The sequence below is a fragment of the Chlorocebus sabaeus genome, chromosome 6 (genome assembly GCF_047675955.1).
Source record: "Chlorocebus sabaeus isolate Y175 chromosome 6, mChlSab1.0.hap1, whole genome shotgun sequence".
NCBI lineage: Eukaryota > Metazoa > Chordata > Mammalia > Primates > Cercopithecidae > Chlorocebus > Chlorocebus sabaeus.
In genome coordinates, this window is record NC_132909.1 from 5,973,354 (window position 1) to 5,997,960 (window position 24,607).

The 24,607-nt window shown below is 45.7% G+C and overlaps 1 protein-coding gene across 4 annotated transcripts; it reads right to left on the reverse strand.

The window, feature by feature from the left end:
• Positions 1-483: 483 nt before the first annotated feature.
• On the reverse strand, positions 484-23,139 carry ZNF610 (zinc finger protein 610). Of its 4 annotated transcripts, XM_037991422.2 has the most exons (7): positions 22,876-23,139; positions 13,494-13,731; positions 12,766-12,836; positions 12,192-12,273; positions 8,376-8,502; positions 7,816-7,944; positions 3,097-4,265 (listed from the first exon to the last, which is right to left on the reverse strand). In XM_037991422.2, the coding sequence occupies exons 4-7, from the start codon at positions 12,252-12,254 to the stop codon at positions 3,202-3,204; spliced, it is 1,383 nt and encodes a 460-aa protein (XP_037847350.2). In that variant the 5' UTR covers positions 12,255-12,273; positions 12,766-12,836; positions 13,494-13,731; positions 22,876-23,139; the 3' UTR covers positions 3,097-3,201. The 4 variants fall into 4 exon arrangements, with proteins under 4 accessions (XP_037847349.2, XP_037847350.2, XP_072872181.1 ...); XM_037991421.2 differs by lacking the exon at positions 12,766-12,836 and having other exon boundaries at positions 484-4,265; XM_073016080.1 differs by lacking the exon at positions 12,766-12,836 and having other exon boundaries at positions 7,816-7,910.
• Positions 23,140-24,607: the final 1,468 nt, after the last annotated feature.

The window sequence follows — 24,607 nt, forward strand, 5'->3', positions numbered from 1 at the left end:
CACCCGGCCAAGTGTTTTCTTTTTCATTATATTAATCCTAGTGTATACCTGCCATTGTCTTATGGACATACTCATGTCACAACTTTTTTTTTGAGACGGTCTCCCTCTGTCGCCCAGGCTGAAGTGCAGTACCACAATTACAGCTCACTAACTGCAGCTTCAGCCTCCTGGGATCAAGTGATCCTCCCACCTCAGCCTCCCAAGTAGCTGGGACTACAGGTGCATGCCACTATGCCCAGTCTCATGTCACAAAATTTTGTCTCCAAACAGCACCCTCATTTATTTGTCCCCTAAAGTTTTCAGCAGAGCAAAACAGAGAAGAAATGTATTAAACATAGAATTTGGAGGCAATGTAGGAAAAAAATGTGAAAATATATATGTATACAAAAAATATAATTTTATTACAATTGAAAATGAACCATGGAATATATTACATAATACCATAATCTGAAAATGACATATCCATAGCTTTTGGAAAAATGCTCTTGTAGTAAAATTATATTTATCGTATAATAAATATAGATGACAAAATTGTTATTGTGTAATACATTACAAAATTATGTCACATTTATTATAGGTATGAAATTATATGGTGTCATATTTATTATAAACACTTCCCCACAATAATTTTCATTGAACTACTGTAAAAAAAAAAAAAAAAAAACCTCAGGCAATTTTACTAAACTCTATTTCACAACCATTTTCAACAATCATATTGTGCAATGAGATCTGTATCTGTACCCATAAAAGGAATATAGTAAGATATTACCATGAAGAAAATTGGGGGTCTTTCCTAACCAAGATGGCAGGAGTTCCAGAGGAAGCACTCAGTGTTGTACTAGAGTTGACTGCATTTTGTGATGTCTGAACACTAACGCCTTTTATACCTCTGCACTCCCTCTTCCTATTCTGCCCATCTGGTCAACTGATAATAAAGCCTCAGTGCTCACTCCTTTGGAACCAACTGGAAGTTCAAACCACAAGGGGGTACCCCCGTCCCAGCCCTACCCTTTAGCAATCATGACACCCCAAGCCCATCACCTATCCCAGTTCTCTGAAGCCACTTTTGGACCAGCTAGAAAAGTACACCCTGCTTTCCCCCACAAAGCCTCATTATATAATAAAACACTCTCAAACCATATCAGTGTATGGGATCATCATTCTCAAGATCCAAGCCAAACCGTAGGGGGACTTCAAACAAGTTTCAGAAAAGTAGTCAAAAATTCAAATTACCAAAAAAGTTGTGAGGGTGACTATATGAAGTTTCTAGTTAACGTACCAAAACAAAATTTCCTTTCTGTGTGGTTCGACTTAAAAGAAAATGGATGAATATTAATGTTTTCAAATGGTGTCACTGAACACTACATGTACAAAAAGAAATTGTGTTACAGTATTTTTTGTTTGTTTTTGAGACAGAGCCTTGCTCTATCGCCAGGCTGGAGTGCAGTGGTGCAATCTCAGTTCACTGCAACCTCTGCCTCCCAAGTTCAAGCGATTCTCCTGCCTCAGCCTCCCAAGTAGCTGGGATTACAGGTGCACACCACTGTGCCCAGCTAATTTTTTTTAATTTTTTTATTTTTAGTAGAGATGGGGTTTCACCATGTTGGCCAGGATGGTCTTGATCTGCTGACCTCATGATCCGCCCAACTCAGCCTCTCAAAGTGCTGAGATTACAGGCGTAAGCCCCCACACCCGACCATGTTACAGTATTTTTACCTTCAACCCATACTTACTTTTATTATTATTATTATTATTTTTTTGAGACGGAGTTTCACTCTTGTTGCCCAGGCTGGAGTGCAATGGCACGATCTCGTCTCACCGCAACCTCTGCCTCCCAGGTTCAATTGATTCTCCTGCCTCAGTCTCCCAAGTAGCTGGGATTACAGGCATGTGCCACCACGCCCAGCTAATTCTGTATTTTTAGTAGAGACAGGGTTTGTCCATGTTGGTCAGGCTGGTCTCAAACTCCCGATCTCAGCTAATCCGCCTGCCTCAGCCTCCCAAAGTGCTGAGATTACAGGCGTGAGCCACCGCACCCGGCCCCACTTTCTATTTCCTAATATTTGTCATATTACTATTTATTTTTGCTGCATGAAAATGAAGGTACATGCCATAGGTCTTATTTGGCACACAAGAAAGAGGCATATAGAAACATAATACAGGGCATACTCATTAACAGTGATGCACATTTGAGGGTGTACAAGGCTGACATTGCACTGCTATTCACAAAGTGATTTTGACTTTACCCACATAAGCATCCTTCGCCACAGTACACAGAGACTAACTCAAGTAGTAAGTGTAATTACTCAAAATCATACTTACCTAAGTATATGCACCCAAAAGCGTATGTTGTTTTGTCTCTCTCTCACACACACACACACACACACACACACACACACACACACACATTGTTCTGGCTGCTTCAACCTTAAAATCCTAATGGGACATTATTTTCTACTATAAAGTATCCTCCTGAGGTAAGATTAAACAATGTTGGTAGAAAGGATGTGATTCATTCCCACTAAGAAAAATTTAAACAAGGCCAGGCGCTGTGGCTCACACCTGTAATCCCAGCACTTTGGGAGGCCAAGGCCAGTGGATCACTTGAGGTCAAGAGTTTGAGACCAGCCTGGCCAACATGGGGAAACCCCGTCTCTACTAAAAATACAAAAATTAGCCAGGCAGTAGTGGCGCATGCCTGTAATCCCAGCTACTGAGGAGGCTGAGGCGGGAGAATCGCTTGAACCCGGGAGGCAGAGGTTGCAGTGAGTCAAGATTGTGCCACTGCACTCCAGCCTCGGTGATACAGCGAGACTTGGTCTCAGAAAAAAAAAAAAAAAAACAACTTTAAACTTTGTTACTTAAAACATGAGAAGTATGTACATTCTAAATCAAAGTTACAAATTACAGTGCCAGCAGTTAAATGTGAATCCTACTTAAGAATATGCTATACTGGTAGTTTTCATTAAATGCTCTATTCTGATATAACTGTTCTCTCTTTATCGATTACTTGTGTACATATATATGTATGTTATTAACTTTACATTTGTAAGGTTTCCTTTCAGCGTCGATCAAGAGACGGGTGATGAGGCTTGAAGGCAAACTAAATTCTTTGCCACATTTATGATATTTGTAAGGTTTTTCTCCTGAGTCCTCCAACGCTGTGCTAGGTGTGAACTGTAACTAAAGACTTTGCCACATTCATTGCCTCTGTAAGGTACGCAGTGAATTCTCTCCAGCATGAATTTTCCGATGGCGTGAAAGGTGTGGATTTTGATTGAAGACCTTGCCACAGGCATTACACCTGTAAGGTCTCTCTCCAGTATGAATTCTTTGATGGTTGGTTAGGTATAATTTGCGCCCAAAGACTTTGTCACATTCATTACATTTGTAAGGTTTCTCCCCGGTATGGGTTAGAAGATGGGCCATAAGGCCCGGACGCTTGCGAAACGCTCTTCCACATTCGTTACATTTGTAGGGCTTTTCTGTACTATGAATTATTTGATGCCGTGCAAGGTATGAAAGCAGACTAAAGACCTTGCCACATTCATTACATTTGTAAGGTTTTTCTGCCGTGTGACTTCTCTGATGATTGGTTAGAGAAAATTTGTGTCTGAAGTTCTTGCCACACTCGTTACATTTGTAAGGTTTCTCTCCAGTATGGATGACAAGATGGGTAGTAAGCCCTGAACACTCTCTAAATGCTTTGCCACACTCATTACATTTGTGAGGCTTCTCTCCAGTATGAATTCTTTGATGTCGTGCAAGGTTTGAATTGCGATTAAACACCTTGTCACATTCACTACATTTGTAAGGCTTCTGTCCAGTATGAATCCTCCAATGTTCTGCAAGGTGTGAATTGCGACTGAAGACCTTGCCACATTCAGTACATTTGTAAGGTTTCTCTGCGGTATGGATTCCTTGATGGTTAGTAAGGCTTGCAGGGACTCTAAAAACCTCACCATCTTCACTACGTTCATAAGAGTTTCCTCTAATGTATGCTTTCTCTTCTTGTGGGAGTAATGGGAAATCAATAAAATCATTCCTATATTTATTAAACATGTGTGTCGTGAAACTAGAAGAAATTTTTTGCAGTGGTGAAACTGAGGAACGATGGTTTGTGAACTTTTCAACTTGATTCCTTCCATAAATTTTCCTTCCAGCTTGAAACGGCTGCAATTCAGACAGATGTGACTCAAGGGTAAATCCAAGTTGATTTTTAATAGGCTTGTTTTCTGCATTGCTTCCCAATATACAGCTCCTTCCTAGAAAAGAAGAAAGAGTAGAACATGAACCCATGATTCTGGCATGTTTACAGTCTGGTGCAGGGACTAGAATCTGCCTCACCCAACTCAGACACTGGAAGAAGTATCAGCATACTTTGGATGTCACATTGTGAGAGCTGAAAACACAAGGGGGTGACGTGATGCACTGGAGCAGTGGGGAATCTGCAGGACTCGGGAGGATTATGGGTGACTTTGAGAAAGATTAAGGGCAGAGAAATAGAGCAGAAACTGAAAGCTTCTCAGAAAAAGGAGGGATGAGTCTCTTAGAGCAAATAAGACATTTAAGAGCAGTTGTATAGACATTAGTAATAGTATAATATATGCATAAAACTCTTGTGCTGGGGACCCTCCCAGACCTGACCCTATGATCTTTCCATCTGTTAATTTATCCTTCTCCATCTACTTATAATAAGGTCTTGCTCTGTGTCACCCAGGCTGCAGTGCAGTGGCGTGATCACAGCTCACTGCAGCCTTAAACTCTTGGGCTCAAGCATCCTCCTGCGTAGCTGAGACTACAAGGTATGTACTACCATGCCTGGCTAATTTTTTAATTTTTTGTAGAAATAAGCTCTCATTATGTTGCTGGTTTCAAACTCCTGGGATCAAGCAATCCGCCCACCTCAGCCTCAAAAAATTCTTGGGTTACAAATGCGAGCCACCACGCCGGGCCTGGATCCTTTAAAATACTCTGTATAATAAACCCTGTAAATGTTAGGTATGTATTACCATGAGTTCTGTGAACCACTCTAGCAAATTAATCAAACCCAAAGAGGGAGCAATGGGAACCCCAACTTTTGAAGCTGGTTGGTCGAAAGTTGCAGAGGTCTGGACTTATGACCAGTGTCTGAAAGGGGGCAGTATTGGAGACTGAGCCCTCAACCTGTGGGATGTGATGCGCTCTCCAGGTACACAGCATCAGAATCGAATCCAAGGGAACCCAGTGAGTATCCACTGCAGAACTGACTGCTGATTGGTGGAAGAAAACTCACATTCGGTCACATAAGTTTTCTGTGTTTATTGCTGTGTGGTGCCAGACCAGACAGAGGAAGATATGGTTTGAGTTTTGCCCCTCAGTCTTAAATAACAAATTATAGCAAGTCAGTGTAATGGTATTTCTGAGATTAAGAGGGCAATAACTTTAAAAGAGCATATTCTTAAGATATGAGAAATTTCCATATTATACACTGTAACAAATTTAATTGGCAAAAGTGCTGTTTAATAGTAGCTACTAAGTCAGGTAAAACAAAGGAAAACAAATATTTAAACTCCCATTCAGACATTTCTAGAGTGTCTATAGGTTTTAGAGAATCTCCTGCTGACGCATATCCTGTGCCATTAAAAAAAAAAAAAACACTCAAAAATATATAAACCAATGGGCCATTCCCTGATACTATAGACCCACAGATACAAAATAATAAACACAAAGAGTATTATATGAAATATGGAACTGCTGATTAAATATACAAAAACCAAGTTGATTTATAATACATGGAAAGGTACAAGATGAAAGTAACAGTGGTTTGAACAAATGACGATAGTGCTAAAACCAGAGGCATCATCTGGTGGCTATTTTGTGCCATGCTCCCCACAAGGATCTAGGGATTCAACACGGGGTCTTTCTGTTGACTGTCTTTGCCACTCAGCTGAGTAACTATCTCAGAAGAGCCACTTACTCCCCTGTGACACACACCAGTAAAGTGTGGATGAAGCACAACTGAAGAATGGCTGAGGGGCCTTGTGGAATAAGAAGAAATGCATACATTGGTCTATTCCCCAGTTCCTGACACAGAGCTCCAAAGACCTTGGGATGTCCTGGGTGGTGTGAGTGTGATCTGCTCTAATAAGGCAACCTGTGTGGGTTCCTGGATGGGGCTGATCACCAGAAAGACCAGGCCATACTTAGAAGCATGAAACTGTCAGCCTCACCCATTATCTTGTAGGAGAGGGGCTGGAGATTGAGTTAATATCAGTCACGCCTATGTGATGAAGCCTCCATAAAGATCCCTGAACTATGGGGTCATGAGCTTCCAAATGCTGAAGACATGCAGGTGTCTGGAGGGTGGCACACCCGGTGACTCTTCCCATGTGCTTTGCCCTGTGAATCTCCTCATCTGGCTGTCCGTCTGTATCCTTAGAAACATGCTTCATCATGAACCAATGAACCTAACGAAGTGTTTCACTGAGTTCTGTGAGCCACCCTAGCAAAGTAATCAACCCAAGAAGGGGGTTGAGGGAACCCAACTTACAGCTGGTTGGTCAGACGGAAAGGTGACAACCTACTACTAGCAAGTGGTGGCTGAGGTGGGCGACTCTTAGCCTGTGGGATCTGATTCTAACTCCAGGTAGATAGTGTCAGAAAGAAATTATAGAAAACCCAGTAAAGATCCAGTGAAAAATTATTTGTTGATGGGGAGAAATCCCCACACATTTTGGTGACCAGAAGTGAAATGTTCTGTGCTGAGTGGCATGTGAGAATAGGAAAATCACTGGCTTTTTCCCATCTCAAACAGACCTGAACAGGCAGAGGGGGCTGGAGGCACCTGTAGTTTCCAGGACCCAGATGCAAAAAAGAGTAGCTCATGTTTTCCCATTTCCTGATTACGTCTTCCCAGTACAGGAAATGGGATGGACCATGAATAGGTCAAGGGGGTAGGTCTATGAAGACCCCAGCTTGGACCTATAGGGACAGAAACTGAGCATCAGATGGAATCAAGCACAGAAAGAAAGACCACAGGCGAAAGAGACCCGTGGCAACAATGCTCCCTGTGTTCTTCAGAATCATGGAACAGAAGTTCATAGAAGCCACATGACAGGGTGCTGTCCATCATGATAAAGACTTTGCTTTTGTCTCTGGGCTGGAACACCACTCACGGGTGAAAAGATGAAACTATTACACATTTGTAGAGCTGAATGAGAGAGCAAAGAATATTTCCATTCAGAATGCCTAGGATTTAAACTTTTCTCACAGAACATCCCACCTGTAGAGAGTTTCCCACACACTCTTTTAAGAGTTAGTATGGGCTGGGTGCGGTGGCTCACATCTGTAATCCCAGGACTTTGGGAGGCTGAGGCAGGCAGATCACTTGAGGTCAGGAGTTTGAGAACAGCCTGTCCAACATGGTGAAACCACGTCCTTACTAAAAGTACAAAAATTAGCTGGGTGTGGTGATACATGCCTGTAATCCCAGCTACTGGGGAGGCTGAGGCAGGAGAATTGCTTGAATCTGGGAGGCGGAAGTTGCAGTGAGCCAAGATCACACCACTGCACACCAGCCTGGGCAACAGAGCGGGACAATGTCTCAAAAAAAAAAAAAAAAAAAATAGTATGGCTTTGCAAGGTGCAGTAGCTGTAATCTGTAATCTACAACTTTGGGAGGCCAAGGCAGGAGGATTGCTTGAGTCCAGGAGTTTGAGGCTGCAGTGAGCTATGACTGCCACTGCACTACAGCCTGGGTGATAGTGGAACACCCTGGCTCAAAAATAAAAAAATAAAAACTATGGCTTCCACACTGCCCATCAGAGCTCTTACCTGTGTTCACGCTTCTGACACATTGCCTTCCATCTGGATTTTTTACTATTTTAACTTCACTCTGCAGAGTCAAGGGCTCTCTCCTTTGCTTCAACCTGGAAATAATACTTAGGTCAGGAAGACAGATTCCTGTTAATAAAAAGAAAGAAACAAGATGTGCTGGGGCATTTCCAAAATCCAAGCCCTATGTTTAGGTAAGAGAGGGGATGTCGCAAATGGATCAAGAATAATATTTCACAAGTTCACCCACAGACTGGCTCCTTCTGAATGCTTAGGGAATACTGTAATATGTAGACATCGAGATCTCTTCCAAGAACTACTGACTTGTAAGCACAGGGGAGAAAACAGAGAACTGGTTATCTGGTGCCACCCAACGACGTATCATGAAGGGGGCAGACCATCTGAAGACAGGACACATTTCAAATCCAGAGAACTTTTCATTTGAGTCAACAAGGTTTCTACCTCAGTTAAGCAATTTAGGGGCTCCTAAGAGGCAACCAAGAGAAAATGCAAAGATAGATTAGAGCAGATCCCGGCTTCTGGAGGGAAGTTACCCTCACCCAGAGAGACCAGGTTCCTGTAGTTCTCCAACATCACGTCTCTGTACAAAGCCCTCTGTCCAGGGTCCAGGCATTTCCACTCCTCCTGAGAGAATTCGATGGCCACGTCCATGAACGTCAAGTGTCCCTAAAATGAGGACCGCATTGTTTGCAACACTAAAAATGTATAATTGTACGCAATTTAGTTTATAAGCATTTTTGAATATTAAGCTATTGAAAATGGCAGATCATTAAAAAACATAGAAACTTCAACTCCAATCTCTAGTAAATACCCATATTCAAAAATATATAGTATTTTTTTAAATTCAGATGGGGTTTTACTAGGTTGCCCAGAAAGATCTCAAACTCCTAGATTCAAGGGAAGAGTTTAATCCTTCCCCAGCCTCCCAAGAAGGTGGGATTATAGGCATACACCACTAACCCTGCCCTACAAATACACTTTTGTCCATTAAAGTCTACATATGTAGGTATTAGCAAATGCCAATGGAGTTTATTGATTTATTTCATTAATAAAACAGTGATACATTACACAAAATTTAAGAATATTATACACTAATTTAACAAATAGGACGGGTGCAGTGGCTCACGCCTGTAATTCCAGCACTCTGGAAGGCCGAAGCAGATGGATCACCTGAGGTTAGGAGTTTGAGACGAGCCTGGCCAACATGGTGAAACCCCTTCTCTACTAAAAATACAAAAATTAGCCAGGCATGGTGCTGGGCGCCTGTAATGCCAGCTATTCGGGAGGTTGAGACAGGAGAATTGCTTGAACCTGGGAGGCAGAGGTTGTAGTGAGCCAAGATCGCGCCATTGCACTCCAGCCTGGGCGACAACAGTGAAACTCCGTCTCAAAAAACAAACAAACAAACAAACAAACAAATAAAGGTCATAGAAAATATCTCAGCAGCACATACCTTAAGAAATTACTAAATAATTAATACTCAGGCCAAGAATGAAATTGGAAAACAAACAAACCAAAAAAACATGATATTAAACAAGAACATCTCATAAAATGTCATAATCAGCAGTAAACATGGGATGCACTTCCTCTAATTTAAGGCCAGGAAAAGGGTGCAGGTCTGTGCTGCAGCCAATCAGAACTGCACAGGATGCCTGATCAGGGACCAGCAGCAGTGGAAAAAAACAGGAAAAAAAACAAAAAAAGTGGGGATTGGAGGCAGGAAAAAGCAGGATCTGTTAGAACTAACGAATGACAGGATTGTAACCAAAACAAAGAATGCCATTTAGGCATTTTAACTAATACGAATATATTGAAAACAAGTTTCGACTGGGCACAGTGGCTCATGCCTGTAATCCCAGCACTTTGGGAGGCCACGGCGGGCAGATCACCTGAGGTGGGGAGTTCGAGACCAGCCTGATCAACACAGAGAAACCCGTCTCTACTAAAAATACAAAATTAGCTGGGCATCATGGCGCATGCCTGTAATCCCAGCTACTTGGGAGGCTGAGGCAGAAGAATTGCCTGAACCTGGGAGACAGAGGTTGCAGTGAGCCGAGTTCATGCCATTGCACTCCAGCCTCAGCAACAAGAGTAAAACACTCCATCTCAAAAAAAAAAGAAAACAAGTTTCCTTCTTTAGCAGCACTAATTATTAATGACACACACACAAGAAACATCCTACCTCTCCCTTAGCAAATATACATGGCCCCTAACTAAAAGACATTCCAGACCTGTGTACGAAATCCGCAACTCTACTAAAAGAGTAATGTCAGCAAGATAGAGGAATACAAAGCCACAGACCTTTCTGTCCCCATGGAGACAAAAATTAAACAATACACAGACCAGTTGGCTTTGTGAGAAATCTAGAAGGCCCTTAGCAAGTTCCTGCACCCCAAAGAAGCACCAAGTCAACCCGCTGGGAGCCCAGTGGGAAAATGCATGAACACGTTAGGCTGAGCCCCTGCTCAGGCATGATGTGCCATCATCCAGAGGAAACCACAAACTCCAGACTTCTTCTGAAGGACAACGTTCTGTCTTGGTTGAACAGAAGCTCTGAAGTAACAGCGCCCCAGATCAGGAAGCCACTGAGAACAAAGGCACCAGCATAAATCAGAGCCCGCAGTAACGCAGGCAGACACTAGGTGGCAGTGCGGACCCCAGCTTCCTATGGCCTCACACAGGCTGCAAAGCAGGTGCAGAAAGGGGAGCTTCTGAGCAGAACCTGGTCACCCTCTTCAGTGAGAAGGTGACCAGCAAAGTCCAGAGAGGACACATCGCAGACAAAGCTCAGGACCTCCAGAGACTCCTCCTGGGCTGATTGGTGTGCGTGGTCCCTGAACCACGCCAAGCACAAAAAACAAGAGAGGTGACTGATTTATTTTCTTTTTATTTTTCTTTTGAGACAGAGTCTTGCTCTGTCACTCAGGCTGGAGTGCAATGGCGCAATCTCGACTCACTGAAACCTCCGTCTCCTGGGTTCAAGGGATTCTCCTGCCTAAGCCTCCCAAGTAACTGGGATTACAGGTGTGCACCACCACGCCTGGCTAATTTTGTATTTTTAGTAGAGACAAGGTTTCACTATGTTGGCCAGGCTGGTCTCAAACTCCTGATCTCAGGTGATCTGCCCGCCTCGGCGTCCCAAAGTGCTGGGATTACAGGCATGAGCCACTGTGCCCGGTCAATGCTGTAAAAATAAATTTCTACAGGACTTGCTCTCACTCTTGACACAGAGCTGACAGCAGTGGGTCGCCAGGGAGACACAGGGAGGGTGGGAAACCGCACAGGGCAGGGCAGGGGAGACTTGGTATTTGATGGCCTACGCTGCACGTTTGGTGTCTTCCTATAAAACGAATATATACATAGTTTGATGTTTAACATAAAAAATATAACAATAATTGCTGAACAAGAACGAATATAATTTCCACTTCTTTTTTTTTTTTTTTTTTTTTTGAGACGGAGTCTGGCTCTGTCACCCAGGCTGGAGTGCAGTGGCCGGATCTCAGCTCACTGCAAGCTCCGCCTCCCGGGTTCATGCCATTCTCCTGCCTCAGCCTCCCAAGTAGCTGGGACTACAGGCGCCCGCCACCTCGCCCGGCTAGTTTTTTGTATTTTTTAGTAGAGACGGGGTTTCACCGTGTTAGCCAGGATGGTCTCGATCTCCTGACCTCGTGATCCGCCCGTCTCGGACTCCCAAAGTGCTGGGATACAGGCTTGAGCCACCGCGCCCGGCTAATTTCCACCTCTTTAATGACAAAAAAAATTCTGCTTCAATCTCTGTGCAAAATTACAGCTTTTTTTCACCTAACCCAGATGCTGTACAAGACTCCCTGCAGGAAAACACCACTCTCCATGGGAGGGGCATGCTGAGAAAGAAGAAAGAATGTCCTCTCTGAACCAAGCCAGACAGAAGAAAGTAGGAAAGGTGTTTAGCTTCAAATGTAGTAAAAATCAGACAGAAAATATTTCTCCTTCCTGAACTCCTTTTCCAGAATTTACCAGGTACTTGTGCACATGAATACATGACTTCCATTGGCAGCTGCTCTAATCCTGGTCCACAGAGAGCTGACAGTACATCCAGATGTGGCTCCTGAACAATCCCTGCTGCCCAACAGCACTGACACCACGGGACCCTCACCCTGTCTCCATCCATGTCTGGTGTGAGCCCTTCCCAGGCCCATGCCCAGTGCAGCCTCTTCCCAAGTTCATGTCACTGGGTCACGAGAGATGGAAGCTAAGCGCGATGAGAGGGACTGAGGGAAGGCATGGGTGAGTGTGAGCAAACCTGTCAGGCAGGACGCTTCAGACATTTCAGAAAGAAACAGAGATAGAACAATCCGCCGAGAATATCAGTTTACCTGAGGAAGAGCCATCCCTGACTCCTTTGCTTTCCTCTTCTGGGCTTCTTCATCGAATAGCATGACTGTTTAGAAGTCAATCCTAAATGTCAAAAATAGGCTGATTACTGCTCAGAATCAACATGTTCTCCTTCCTGTGCCACAACCACACACACAGGTGAGACCTCACCCTGTGGAAAATGTCCTCTGCTGCCCACTGCACCAGAGTTGATGCAGGAACAAGAAACTCCTACCAGAAGAACGAGTGAAGTTTTTACTCTGTTATTCAGGACTCGCTGCGCTCCTGGAGAAGCCCGCACGCACGCTGCGGCAGCACGGAGCCGGGCTGGACTGAGTTGCCCCTTCAGGGAACAGACCCAGCTGTGACCAAACTCCATGGAGAGCACAGCCCCCCTCCCCTCTCTGTGGAGCCCAGGCTCATGTAATCCCTCAGAACTGGAGGACATAGAGCCTTGGTGCTCAGCGCCAGACACAGAACACAGTGGAATCTCCTTATCCATGGGGGATATGTTCCAAGATGCCCAGTGGATGCCTGGAACCTCAGACAGTACTGACCTCTATTTACTCCACTTACATTATGCATGTAACAGCTTCTCACTGGCATATCCAAACTGCCAGCATCAATATTCACGTGCTTGGGGAACACTATGAAGGAAAATAAGGGTTAAGCAAAAGGACTGAGATACCCCAAAAGTGGAACCAGATCAAAAAGACTATTCACTGACTAATGGGCAGACAGAGTCTACACTCGGCCCTCAGGATCTCTAGGGTCCAAATCCAGGGATTCAACCAACCACAGACTGAAATATCTACAAAAAAAGGGGGAAAGAAACCAAAAAGTAACAAACAATGAAAATAATACAAGAAAACAACAGAGCATAACAACTATATAGCATTTATTAATTTCATTAATCCATTATAAGTAATCCATTATAAGTTTCATTAATCCATTATAAGTAATCAAGAGATTTTTTAAAGTCTATGGGAGGATGTGTGTAATTTATATGCAAATACAGTCATGCGCTGCTTAGTAACGGGACCTGTTCTGCGAAATGTGTTTTCAGACCATTTCATTACAGACTGCACGACGTAAACCAAGATGGTAGAGTCTACTACACATCTAGGGTATATGGTATAGCCTATTGCTAAAAACCTGCACATCATGTTATGTACTGAATACTACAGGCAACTATGACACAGTGGTATGTACTTGTAAATAAAAACATGTCTCAACATAGAAAAGGTACGGTACTAATATGATATAAATGTTTAAAAAATGGTACATCTGTCTAGGGCACTTACCATGAATGATGCTTGCAGGACTAGAAATTGCTCTGGATGAGTCGGAGAGTGTGTGGTGACCGAATGGGATGGCCTACGACATAACTGTGTACCACTGCAGATTTTATAAATACTGAATACTCAGCCAGGCGTGGTGGCTCATGCCTGTAATCTCAGCACATTTGGAGAACGAGGCAGGCAGATTGCTTGAGCCCAGAAGTTCGAGACCAGTTTGGGCAACATGGTGACACTCCTGTGTCTACAAAAAAAAAAAAATTCAAAAAATAAGTTGAGGCATAGTGGAACACACCTGTAGTCCCAGCTACCCAGGAGGCTGTGGTGGGACGATCACCTGAACCTAAGAGGTTGAGGCTGCAGTGAGCCATAATCGCACCACTGCATTCCAGCCTGGGCGACAGTGTGAGAGGCTGTCCCAAAAATAAATACGTACATGCATACTTACTGTATATTTAGGCTACACTAACATAAAAAATATTTTTTTCTCAATAACAAATTAACCTCAGCTTACTGTAACATTTTGACATTATAAACTTCTAAATTTAACTTTTTGACTTTTATAATAACATTTAGCTTAAAACACACATTGTATAGCTGTACAAAAATATTTTGTCTTTATATCTTTATTCTATAAGTTTTTCCCATTTAAAATTTTTTTTCCCCATTTAAACTTTTTGTCAACAACCAGGACACAAACACATACATTAGCCTAGGCCTACACAGGGTCGGGACCATCAATGTCATTGTCTTCCAGTGCCACATCTTGTCCCATTGGAAAGTTATCAGGTGCAATAATATGTATGGAGCTGTCATCTGGGATAACAATGCCTTCTTCTGGATACCTTTTGAAGAACTTGCCTGAGGCTCTTCTAGGTGAGGAGGCACTCCTTTCAGAAATACATCTGTGGTATGAATCTGAAAGTCAGCTGAGGGCCTGGTGCAGTAGCTCACGCCAGTAATCCCCACACTTTGGGAGGCCAAGGCGGGCGGATCATGAGGTCAAGAGATCGAGACCATCCTGGCCAACATGGTGAAACCCCATCTCTACTAAAAATACAAAAATTAGCTAGGAGTGGTGGCGCATGCTTGTAGTCCCAACTACTTGGGAGGTTGAGGCAGGAGAGTCGCTTGAACCCGGGAGGTGGAGGTTCCAGTGAGCCGAGACCACACCACTGCACTCCAGCCTGGTGACAGAGCGAGACTCGGTCTCAAAAAAAAAAAAAAGATCAGCTGATTAGGAAATGAGACAGGAAGAAAAATATCCATGGTGGTTTACTTGCTTATATTTTCTTCCTAAATGTTATTGTGAGCAGTTAATGCACCATAAACTTTCCTTTCCATTAATAAACACCATCTGGGGTTGGGTGCGGTGGCTCACTCCTGTAACCCCAGAACTTCGGGAGGCCGAGGCAGGCAGATCACACCAGGTCAAGAGTTTGGGACTAGCCTGGCCAAAATGGTGAATCCCCATCTCTACTAAAAATACAAACATTAGGCCGCGTGCTGTGGCTCAGGCCTGCAATCCCAGCACTTTGGGAGGCCGAGGCGGGCAGATCACGAGGTCAGGAGTTTGACACCAGCCTGAACAACATGGTGAAACCTCGTCCCTACTAAAAATACAAAAATTAGCTGGGCATGGTGGCCTACGCCTGTAATCCCAGCTACTCAGGAGGCTGAGGCAGGAGAATCACCTGAACCTGGGAGGCTGAGGTTGCAGTGAGCCGAGCCTGCATAGCAGAGTGAGACTCCATCTCAAAAAAAAAAAAAAAATACAGACATTAGCCGAGTGTAATGGCAGGCACCTATAATCCCAGCTACTCAGGAGGCTGAGGCAGGAGAACTGCTTGAACCCGGGAGGCTGAGGTTGCAGTGAGCCAAGCCTGGGTAACAGAGTGAGACTCCATCTCAAAAAAAAAAAAAAAAATTAGCCGGGCATAATGGCAGGCACCTGTAATCCCAGCTACTCAGGAACCTGAGGCAGGAGAATTGCGTGAACCTGGGAAGCAGAGATTGCAGTGAGCCAAGATCACACTACACTCCAGTCTGGATGACAGAACAAGACCCTGTCTCAAAAAATAAGATAAAGAAATAAATAAACACCTTTTGGTGTTGGAGTTCATGTTTTCAAACTTTTAAAGAAGCTTGTTGAGGTCTGTACCAGTTTCTGCTAAACCCTTCACTGTGAAATTTCCTGGACTTTTTTTTCCTTTCCTTCACTTTCCTATCCTCTCACCTCTTCTTCAGCTATGTGTTCTTGTATCAGTTCCAACAACTTATTCGTCCATTCCTCATGAACCACCTCTAGGAGCATCACAGCATCATCCTCACCCACAGCCAGGTTAAAGCTGCCTGGCAAAGATCCAGGTTTGTTTCCCCCAGCATCACCACAGATACAAGGAATGCACTGCACTGTGATGTCATGACTGCTCTGATGTAGCCAGGCAACAGGAATTTTTCAGCTCCAGTGTAACAGTGTAATGTTATGGAACCACCATCATAGATTTGATCGTTGACCAAAATGTCATTATGCTGTGTATGGCTGTACTGCGCAACGTTACATAAAGGACTTGAAGATCACCTGACTTTGGTATCCTCAGGGGTCATGGAAGTAATCCCCCTGATACTGAGGGATGACTGTACTGCCTAGATATACCAGAAAAGGAGATGATTCAAGTCCTAGGCAAAAGAGAGTGGGACTGGCTGGGTACAGTGGCTCACACCTGTAATCCTAGCACTTTGGGAGGCCAAGGTAGGTGGATTGCCTGAGCTCAGGAGTTCAAGACCAGCCTGGGCAACATGGTGAAACTCTCTCTCTACTAAAAATACAAAAAATTAGTGAGGTGTGGTGGTATATACCTGTAATCCCAGCTACTTGGGAGGCTGAGGCATGAGAATCACTTGAACCTGGGAGGCAGAGGTTGCGGTGAGCCGATATTGTGCCACTGCACTCCAGCCTGGGCGATGGAGTGAGACTCCTCAAAAACAGAGTGGGACAGTGCTAGATTTCAGCACACTACTTGGAATGGTAGGAAATTTAAAAGTTGTGCATTCTTCATTTTTGGAACTTTCTGTGTCATATTTTCAGACCACAGTTAAACTCGAGTATCAAGAAATCAAACCAGCAGATAGGGAGCAACTACTGTAGCATCAACTTTAAATATTAGGCCTGGCCTCCACCTGAGTACTGAAATTATCATCTCTGTAAGGACGCACAAGAGATGTTTCTGCAAAATGCCTCAGCACTCAAATGTGAAGCTAGGACTGAGCTCCGCCCAGAGGGGTTGAGCCCAGCGCAGTCCCCCGCTTCTGGCTCTTCGCTCCCCTTGGGCCCTTGCTGTCACCAGGATCCAGACAGTGGCAGGAAAAGGGAAAGAAATAAACACAGAACTTCAAAATGGAGGAGAGTTGGGGTGGGGTCAGGCTGGAGTGTTAAATCGGGGGCTATGGCGGGGGGGTCACAGAATCCTAAGAAGGTACTACCAGAACAAAGGCCTGGGGAAGGAAGGGTGTTTGTCACCAGCAGCTGAGCGGCCAGAGAGTTCCAGGCAGAGGGACAGCCCAGATGAAGCCTCTGAGGCAGGAGAAACCTGGGCCCCCTGTTATGTAGATTTCAAATAATTCCACTTACATAGTTTGCTACATGAATGACATGTGTGCTGTGCTAAGAACTTGGAGTACGTTCCTCCTTCCTTCATGAGAGATGCATCACTCCTTAGCAGCCCCCATAGATGAGAAATGGAGTAAACTTCCCTCCCACCCAGAGAATGTGGTTGGATTCCGCCCTCCCCTGGAGAATGTTATATGGCACCTTCTCAGACCCCATATATGAGATTCTGACCTCAACTACTGGAATTCAAAATACACGGAAATTCAAGAGGTTGACAGTCACTGTGAGAGCCGAGGCTGTGGCACACTCTGCTGTCAGGGGCCTCTCTGAAGACCTGTAGGCTATACTGAGACGTGGCTGCATGTCAGCTGTTCTCCAGTGATCACACCGTTAGCCTTCAAGGTGACCTCCGAAGCCTCGACCAACACCAGCACTGCCCTCTAGCGGGCATGTATGGACATGACCTGTTCTTGCCGGTCTCCACTGGGCTGGATGCCATTTCTCCCAAGAAACTGCTTCTATCAATGTACAACTCAGACATTAACTGTACTTTTCCATCCTAACCGAGCAAATACATTTTTTTTTTTTTTTTTTTTGAGACAAAAATCTCACTCAGTCACCCAGGCTGAAGTGCAATGGCATGATATCAGCTCGCTGCAACCTATGCCTCCTAGGTTCAAGCAATTCTCCTGCCTCAGCCTCCCAGAGTAGCTGGGACTACAGGCGGCCGCCACCACGCCCGGCTAATTTTGTGTGTGTGTGTTTGCGAGACAGGGTCTCACTCTGTCGCACAGGCTGGAGTGCAGGGCGTGATCTTGGCTTACTGCAACCTCTGCCCCCTGGGTTCAAGCGATTTGCCTGCCTTAGCCCAAGTAGCTGGGACTACAGGAGTGTAAATAAACGTGTGATGTATTGTTTGTATTAGAAATGAAAACACAAATAAGAAAATAGCTCCTATTTTTAAAAACATTTGACAGATTTACTTAATCCCCAGAAAGTACAGGATGTCCCTCACCCGAGAGGTGCAGGACTGCTGGGGCAAGGTGTTTAGGGAGTTCAGGGAGTATCTTTTGGACATATGAAGGTGGAGATGCCTGTGGATGCCCCAGCAGAGATGTCCAGAATGTGAATGGACACAGGATTCTGGAATTCAGGGGAGAGGGGTGGGTGGAGAGGGAAAACTGAGACAGGTAGGTGGTGGTGTTTTGAAGCCATAAGATGAGATCATAAGGAAAGGTAGAGGGTGTAGGCAGAGAGAACAGGTTTAAGGACTAAATTGTGGGACACTCCCATATTCACAGAAGACAGTTCAGGAGACCTGAAGGTGATGACAAGAATGTTAAACAGGGACCAGGCATGGTGGCTCACGCCTGTAATCCCAGCACTTTAGGAGGCTGAGGCGGATGGATCACAAGGTCAGGAGTTCAAGACAAGCCTGGCCAACACAGTGAAACTCCGTCTCTACTAAAAATACAAAAATTAGCCAGGTGTGGTGGCACGCGCCTGTAGTCCCACCTCGGGACTACACAGGAGGCTGAGGCGGGAGAATTGCTTAAACCCGGGAGGCGGAGGTTGCAATGAGCTGCGATCATGCCACTACACTCCAGCCTGGGTGATAGAGTAAGACTCCATCTCAAAAAAAAAAAAAAGTTAAACAGATTTTTTAAATTATGAAGAATCTCTTCAAAGCCAAGAAAAAAGAAGAGGAAGTGATCAGCTGTGCAAATTGCTGCTGACAAGGAAAGAAAGACGAGGACAAAAATTTTAAAACTGTATTAAGCCTGGTGCAGGGGCTCATCCCTGTAATTCCAGAGCTCTGGGAGCACAGAAGAGGGGTACTTCCTAGACGAAGAAATGTAGTTAATATAATATTTTTTGTTTTAAAGATAGAAGGAAAATAAAGCCTTTATTGTATGTAGGAGTGTGTTTTAATGAATGATGCCTCCATCTGGGTACATTTTGGGAGGCTGAGGTGGGAAAATCACTTGAGCTCAGGAGTTTAAGACCAATCTGGACAACACAGCAAGCCCCTAACTCTACAAAAAATCAAAATATTAGCATGGCACAGTGGCACGAACCTGTAGTCCTGGCTACCCGGGTGGCCGAGATAGGAGAATCGCTTGAGCCCAGGAAATTGAGACCAGCCTAGGCAACATAGCAAGACCCCAACTCTACAAAAAAAACAAAATATTAGCGGCATACTGGCAGGCGCCTGTAGTCCCAGCTATTCAGGAAGCTGAGGTGGGAGAATTGTTTGAGCCCAGGAGGTCGAGGTCGCAGTGAGCTATGATTATGCCACTGCACTCCAGCCTGGGAAACAGAGCAAGACTCTGTCTCAAAAACAAATAAATAAATAAATAAAAATATTAGCCAGGCATGGTGGTACACGCCTATAGTCCTACTTACTTGGGAGACTGAAGCAAGAGGATCACTTGAGCCTAGGAGTTCGAGGTTACAGTGAGCTATGACTGCCTCACTGCACTCCAGCCTGTGCAACAGAGTGAGATCCCATCCCTTAAAAATATAAATAATTAATTAAAAATAAATTTAGGGGCCAGTCGCAGTGGCTCATGCCTATAAACCCAGAACTTTGGGAGGTCGAGGCAGGCAGATTACAAGGTCAAGAGATCGAGACCATCCTGGCCAACGTGGTGAAACTCCGTCTCTACTAAAAATACAAAAATTAGCCAGGCGTGGTGGTGTGCGCTTGTAATCCCAGCTACTCAGGAGGCTGAGGCAGGAAAATCACTTGAACCCAGGAGGCAGAGGTTGCAGTAAGCCTAGATCATGCCACTGCACTCCAGTCTGACAACAGAGCGAGTCTCTGTCTCAAAAAAAATAAAAATAAAAAATAAAAGTAAAAAAATAAAAATAAATTTAGAAACAGGTAGGTCGCTGGAGCAATGGAACGGGTGGATGCGATAACTTGATTAGATGGGGTCAATCAAGAACTGGGGGCAAGAATTGAAGACAGAATATAAACAAGATTTTAGTGTACTGTGATCTTAAAATAGAGCATGGAAGAGGGGTACTTACTGAAGGGAGAAATGTAAATACAGTATTTTTTGTTTTAAAGACTGAAGAATGGAAAGAAAATAAAGGCTTCAGCGAGTGAGTATGTGAGTGTGTGTGTGTGTTTTAATTGACAATACCTCCACTTCAGTATGCTGACCAAAATAATTTCCTAAGCCAGGAGCAGTGGCTCCCGCCTGTAATCCCAGCATTTTGGGAGGCCAAGGCGGGCAGATCACCTGAAGTCAGGAGTTCGAGACCAGCCTGGCCAACATGGTGAAACCCCGTCTCTACTAAAAATACACAAACGAACCAGGCGTGGTGGCACATGCCTATAGTACCAGACACTTGGGAGGCTGAGGCAGGAGAATCGCTTGAACCCAGGAGGCAGAGGTTGTAGTGAGTGGAGACTGTGCCATTGGACTCCAGCCTGGGTGACAGAGCAAGACTCCGTCTCAAAAAATAATAATAATAATTTTATAGACAAAAAAATTAATGATACCATGAGGAAGGATGTCATGCCATTCTGGGACTGTGAGTGGGGCTGGCACATGGTGCACAATCTCAGTATCAGTAGCAGCCAGGAGCAGGGACAGATCATTCCCAGTCACTACTGAGTAGGCATCACAGGCCCTGAGACTGGTGAGTGGGCCAAGTCTCTTCCCTTTACTGTTTGAGGTAAGAAAAAAACATAGTGTTTTTGCTACGCTCATATGCAGCACAGAACACTACACCGCTTGCCACCAAAATGTGTGTTTTCCCCAAGTTTGAGACGGAGTTTCACTGTCGCCTAGGCTGGAGTGCAGTGGCGCAGTCTCAGCTCACCACAACCTCAAGCGATTCTCCTGCCTCAGCCTCCCGAGTCACTGGGATTACAGACACATGCCACTACGCCCAGCTAATTTTTGTATTTTTCATCATGTTGGCCAGGCTAGTCTTGAACTCCTGACCTCAAGTGATCTGCTCAAATCACCCTCCCAAAGTGTTGGGATTACAGGCGTGAGCCACCGTGTCTGGCCCATGCTGACCAGTTCTGTGGCACGCTCGCAGCTGTGTGTCCCACAAGTTAACTCAATTTTGATACTGTCTACCTGGAGACAGGTACAGATTCCACAGGTTAAAGACGCAGTGCCACATGGTTGCCCCTCAGTTTTAGATGCAGATAAAAAGCATGGTTTCCAGCCAGGACCAGTGGCTCATGCCTGTAATCCCAGCACTTTGGGAGGCCGAGGCGGGTGGATCGCCTGAGGTTGGGAGTTCAAGACTAGTCCGAACAACATGGAGAAACCCCACCTCTATTAAAAATACAAGGTTAGCCAGGCATGGTGGCGGGTACCTGTAATCCCAGCTACTGGAGAGGCTGAGGCAGGAGACTCGCTTGAACCCGGGAGGCGATGGTTGTGGTGAGCCAAGATGGCACTATCGCATGCCAGCCAGGGCAACAAGAGAGAAACTCCGTCTCAAAAAAAAAAAAAAAAAGCACGCTTACTAAGAGCCCCTCTTTTTTTTTTTTTTTTTTTGAGACACAGTCTCCCTCTTACCCAGGCTGGAGTGCAGTGGTGCGATCTTGGCTCACTGCAACCTCCACCTCTTGGGATCAAGAGATTCTTGTGCCTCAGTCAAGTAGGTGGGATTACAGGCACACGCCACCATGCGTAGCTAATTTTTGTATTTTTAGTAGAGACGGGGTTTCACCACGTTGGCCAGGCTCGTCTTGAACTCCTGACCTTAAGTGATCTGCCCATCTTGGCTTCCCAAAGTGCTGGGATTATAAGTGAGAGCCACTGCGCCTGGTCCAAAAGCCCCTCATTTTGATTAGTTTGCTAGGAAGGCTCTTCCATCTGCCTGTTTCTTGCCCTCCCTATCTCTGCTTCCTCTCTGTTCTCCCTGTTAAATTCCCTCTTCCCTGCTACACTCACTTGTCCCCACTCTCTGGTGCCCCCGGATCCCAGACCTCCCCATGCTGTGGTTCTCCCTCTGCTCTCCTTGTCAGAGGAGACAAGGCTGCTCTGTCTCCTCTGACAAGCGGAGACAGAGACAAGAGGCTGCCCCCTCTTGCTGTCCCAGCACCACGCTGTTCTGTCTGCCCTGGCTCCAAATCCCTCCTCCTCTCCCAAACTCTCTGTGTGAGGAGCCTCCCCCTTTCTGCCCCTCTCCCTACCGTTCTGTCCTTCATCTCTCTGGACATCGAGCTTTTCTCTACATTTCTCCAGTTACTTTTCTCCCCCTGCTACGTTCTCGGCTTCATTCACTGTCTCTGTAAATCTCTCAGCTACTCTCTGCCGTCTGCTTATGGATCTCCCTCATGCTTCTTTTTCAAAATTTTTCTATTTCCTACCACTCTTTCACCATCTTTCTCCACATATTCATAGGGAGGGGAGTACAATAAGGTGCCCACCTCCGTCAAGAGCACATTTTTAGTGGGATGCAATTTGGGACGGAAGAATCCTGGATGTCTTGAGACAAAAGTCACGTCCCCACACGATCAGGAGTAGCGATGGCTGGGAAGGCGAGGCCTGGGGAGTAGGAAGGCCCGGATCAAGGAGGAAAAGGATGGGGACTGAATTATTAGAGGCGTGTGGTGTCAAGGATCCCAGGACCCGGCACAGGACGCGGCCTCCCCCGCCGGGACTGGGGCTGGGGCCAGGTTGAGAGGCTCCCCGGGCGGGAATCCACCTTGCGGTGAGGACTTTTAAAAGAGCGGGGCAGAAGGATGGGTCAGTAAAGAGTTTTAAGCGGAAAGGAGTCTCGAAAAACCGTGTTTACCTGGCCCAAGGCAGAACGACCGGGGACAGGACCCGTCGCCGAGCAATTTTAACACACAGGGAAGCGACCGCCGGACTCTCACGGAGACGCCTGAATTTACACGGGGTGGAGGGAGCGGTGCGGGAATTTCAAGGTCTGTGTTGACTCTCAGATCCCGGGTACAGAAGCGCGGGGGAGCTGGGAAGCCCAGATTGAATCTAAACAAAGGGAAACTGACGCGCTGCGGTGTGACCTTCTATCCACGCGATCCGCTTCCGGGTCTGCAAAAAACTGCTCGCGCCGCGGTGAGAGCAGGACGGGGCGGGGCGGGGCGGGGCTTCCCTAGGCCACGCTCCTGGTGCTTCTGTTTTCTGGGTTTTGCTGGCAGTGAAGCTGGAGCAGCTCAGCTGTCTGCAAACTGGGATCCTGCCGGGGCAAAGCAGCCTCGGTTGATGATTAGATCCAGGAAATTTCCTGCTATTAAAATGAATTTTAAGCCTGCCGTGGTGGCAGGCCCCTGTAGTCCCCAGCGACTCGAGAGGCTGAGGCTAGAGGACCGCTTCAACCCAAGAGTTCGAGTCTACACTGAGCTATCATGGCCACTGTACTCCAGCCTGGGCGTAGTGTAGATGCAGTGCTATACTCAGTGTAGACTCTGTCCTAAAATAAATAAGTAAATAAAAATTAATGTTAACAATTTAAAAGGTCTGGAATTCTCTGTGAAGACGATGCAAGTTAAAATGTGAAATGCAAAGCCCTGCCTGCGCAGCATGTGCGATTTCATGCTGACGACCCACGGAACAGAATAGAAATCTTCTCCTTTTCCATCATCATCTCTATCTCCAGCAGGGGAGAAAGATGTAGGCTGTGAGGTTAAGCCCGTCTACTCTTTTCACGTTCTTCTGCCTGCTTTTATTCTGTGCTGGCGGCTGACTAGATTGTGCCCACCCCAAATGAAGTGGGTCTGCCTTTCCTAGTCCCCCGAGTCATCTCTAGAGTGCTCATCTCCAGAGAGTTTCAGAGGGACAACGCCAAGCGCGTTGGAGGGTTAAGGCCAACCCTGGGAATCCATGTTTACCTGGCCCAAGGTGGAACGACCAGGACATCTCCATCGGCATCGCTCGGCGGCATCTCGGTCGGCATCGCTGGGCGATGGCTCCTGTCCCGGAGGGATGTTAGGCCACCAACTGCTTTTTTTTGTTTTTGTTTTTTGTTTTTTGTTTTTTGTTTTTTTGAGACGGAGTCTCGCTCCGCCTCCCGGGTTCACGCCATTCTCCTGCCTCAGCCTCCTGAGCAGCTGGGACCATAGGCACCCACCACCACGCCTGCCTAATTTTTTGTATTTTTAGTAGAGATGGGGTTTCACCGTGTTAGCCAGGATGGTCTCAATCTCCTGACCTCGTGATCCACCTGCCTCGGCCTCCCAAAGTGCTGGGATTACAGGAGTGAGCCACTGTGCCCGGCCCAACTGTTGCTTTTTAAAAAAGCAATAACTTTTAAAAAATAGATGTAAATTACATTGTGTGTGTGTGTGTGTGTGTGTGTGTTTGCGACACAGTCTTGCTCTGTCGCCCAGGCTGGAGTGCAGTGACATGGTCTCAGCTCACTGTAGCCTCTGCCTCCCGGGTTCAAGCAATTCTCCAGCCTCAGCCTCCCGAGTAGCTGGGGTTACAGGCTTGTACCACGGCGCTTGGCTAATATTTGAATTTTTAGTCGAGACAGGGTTTCACCATGTTGGACAGGCTGGTCTCAA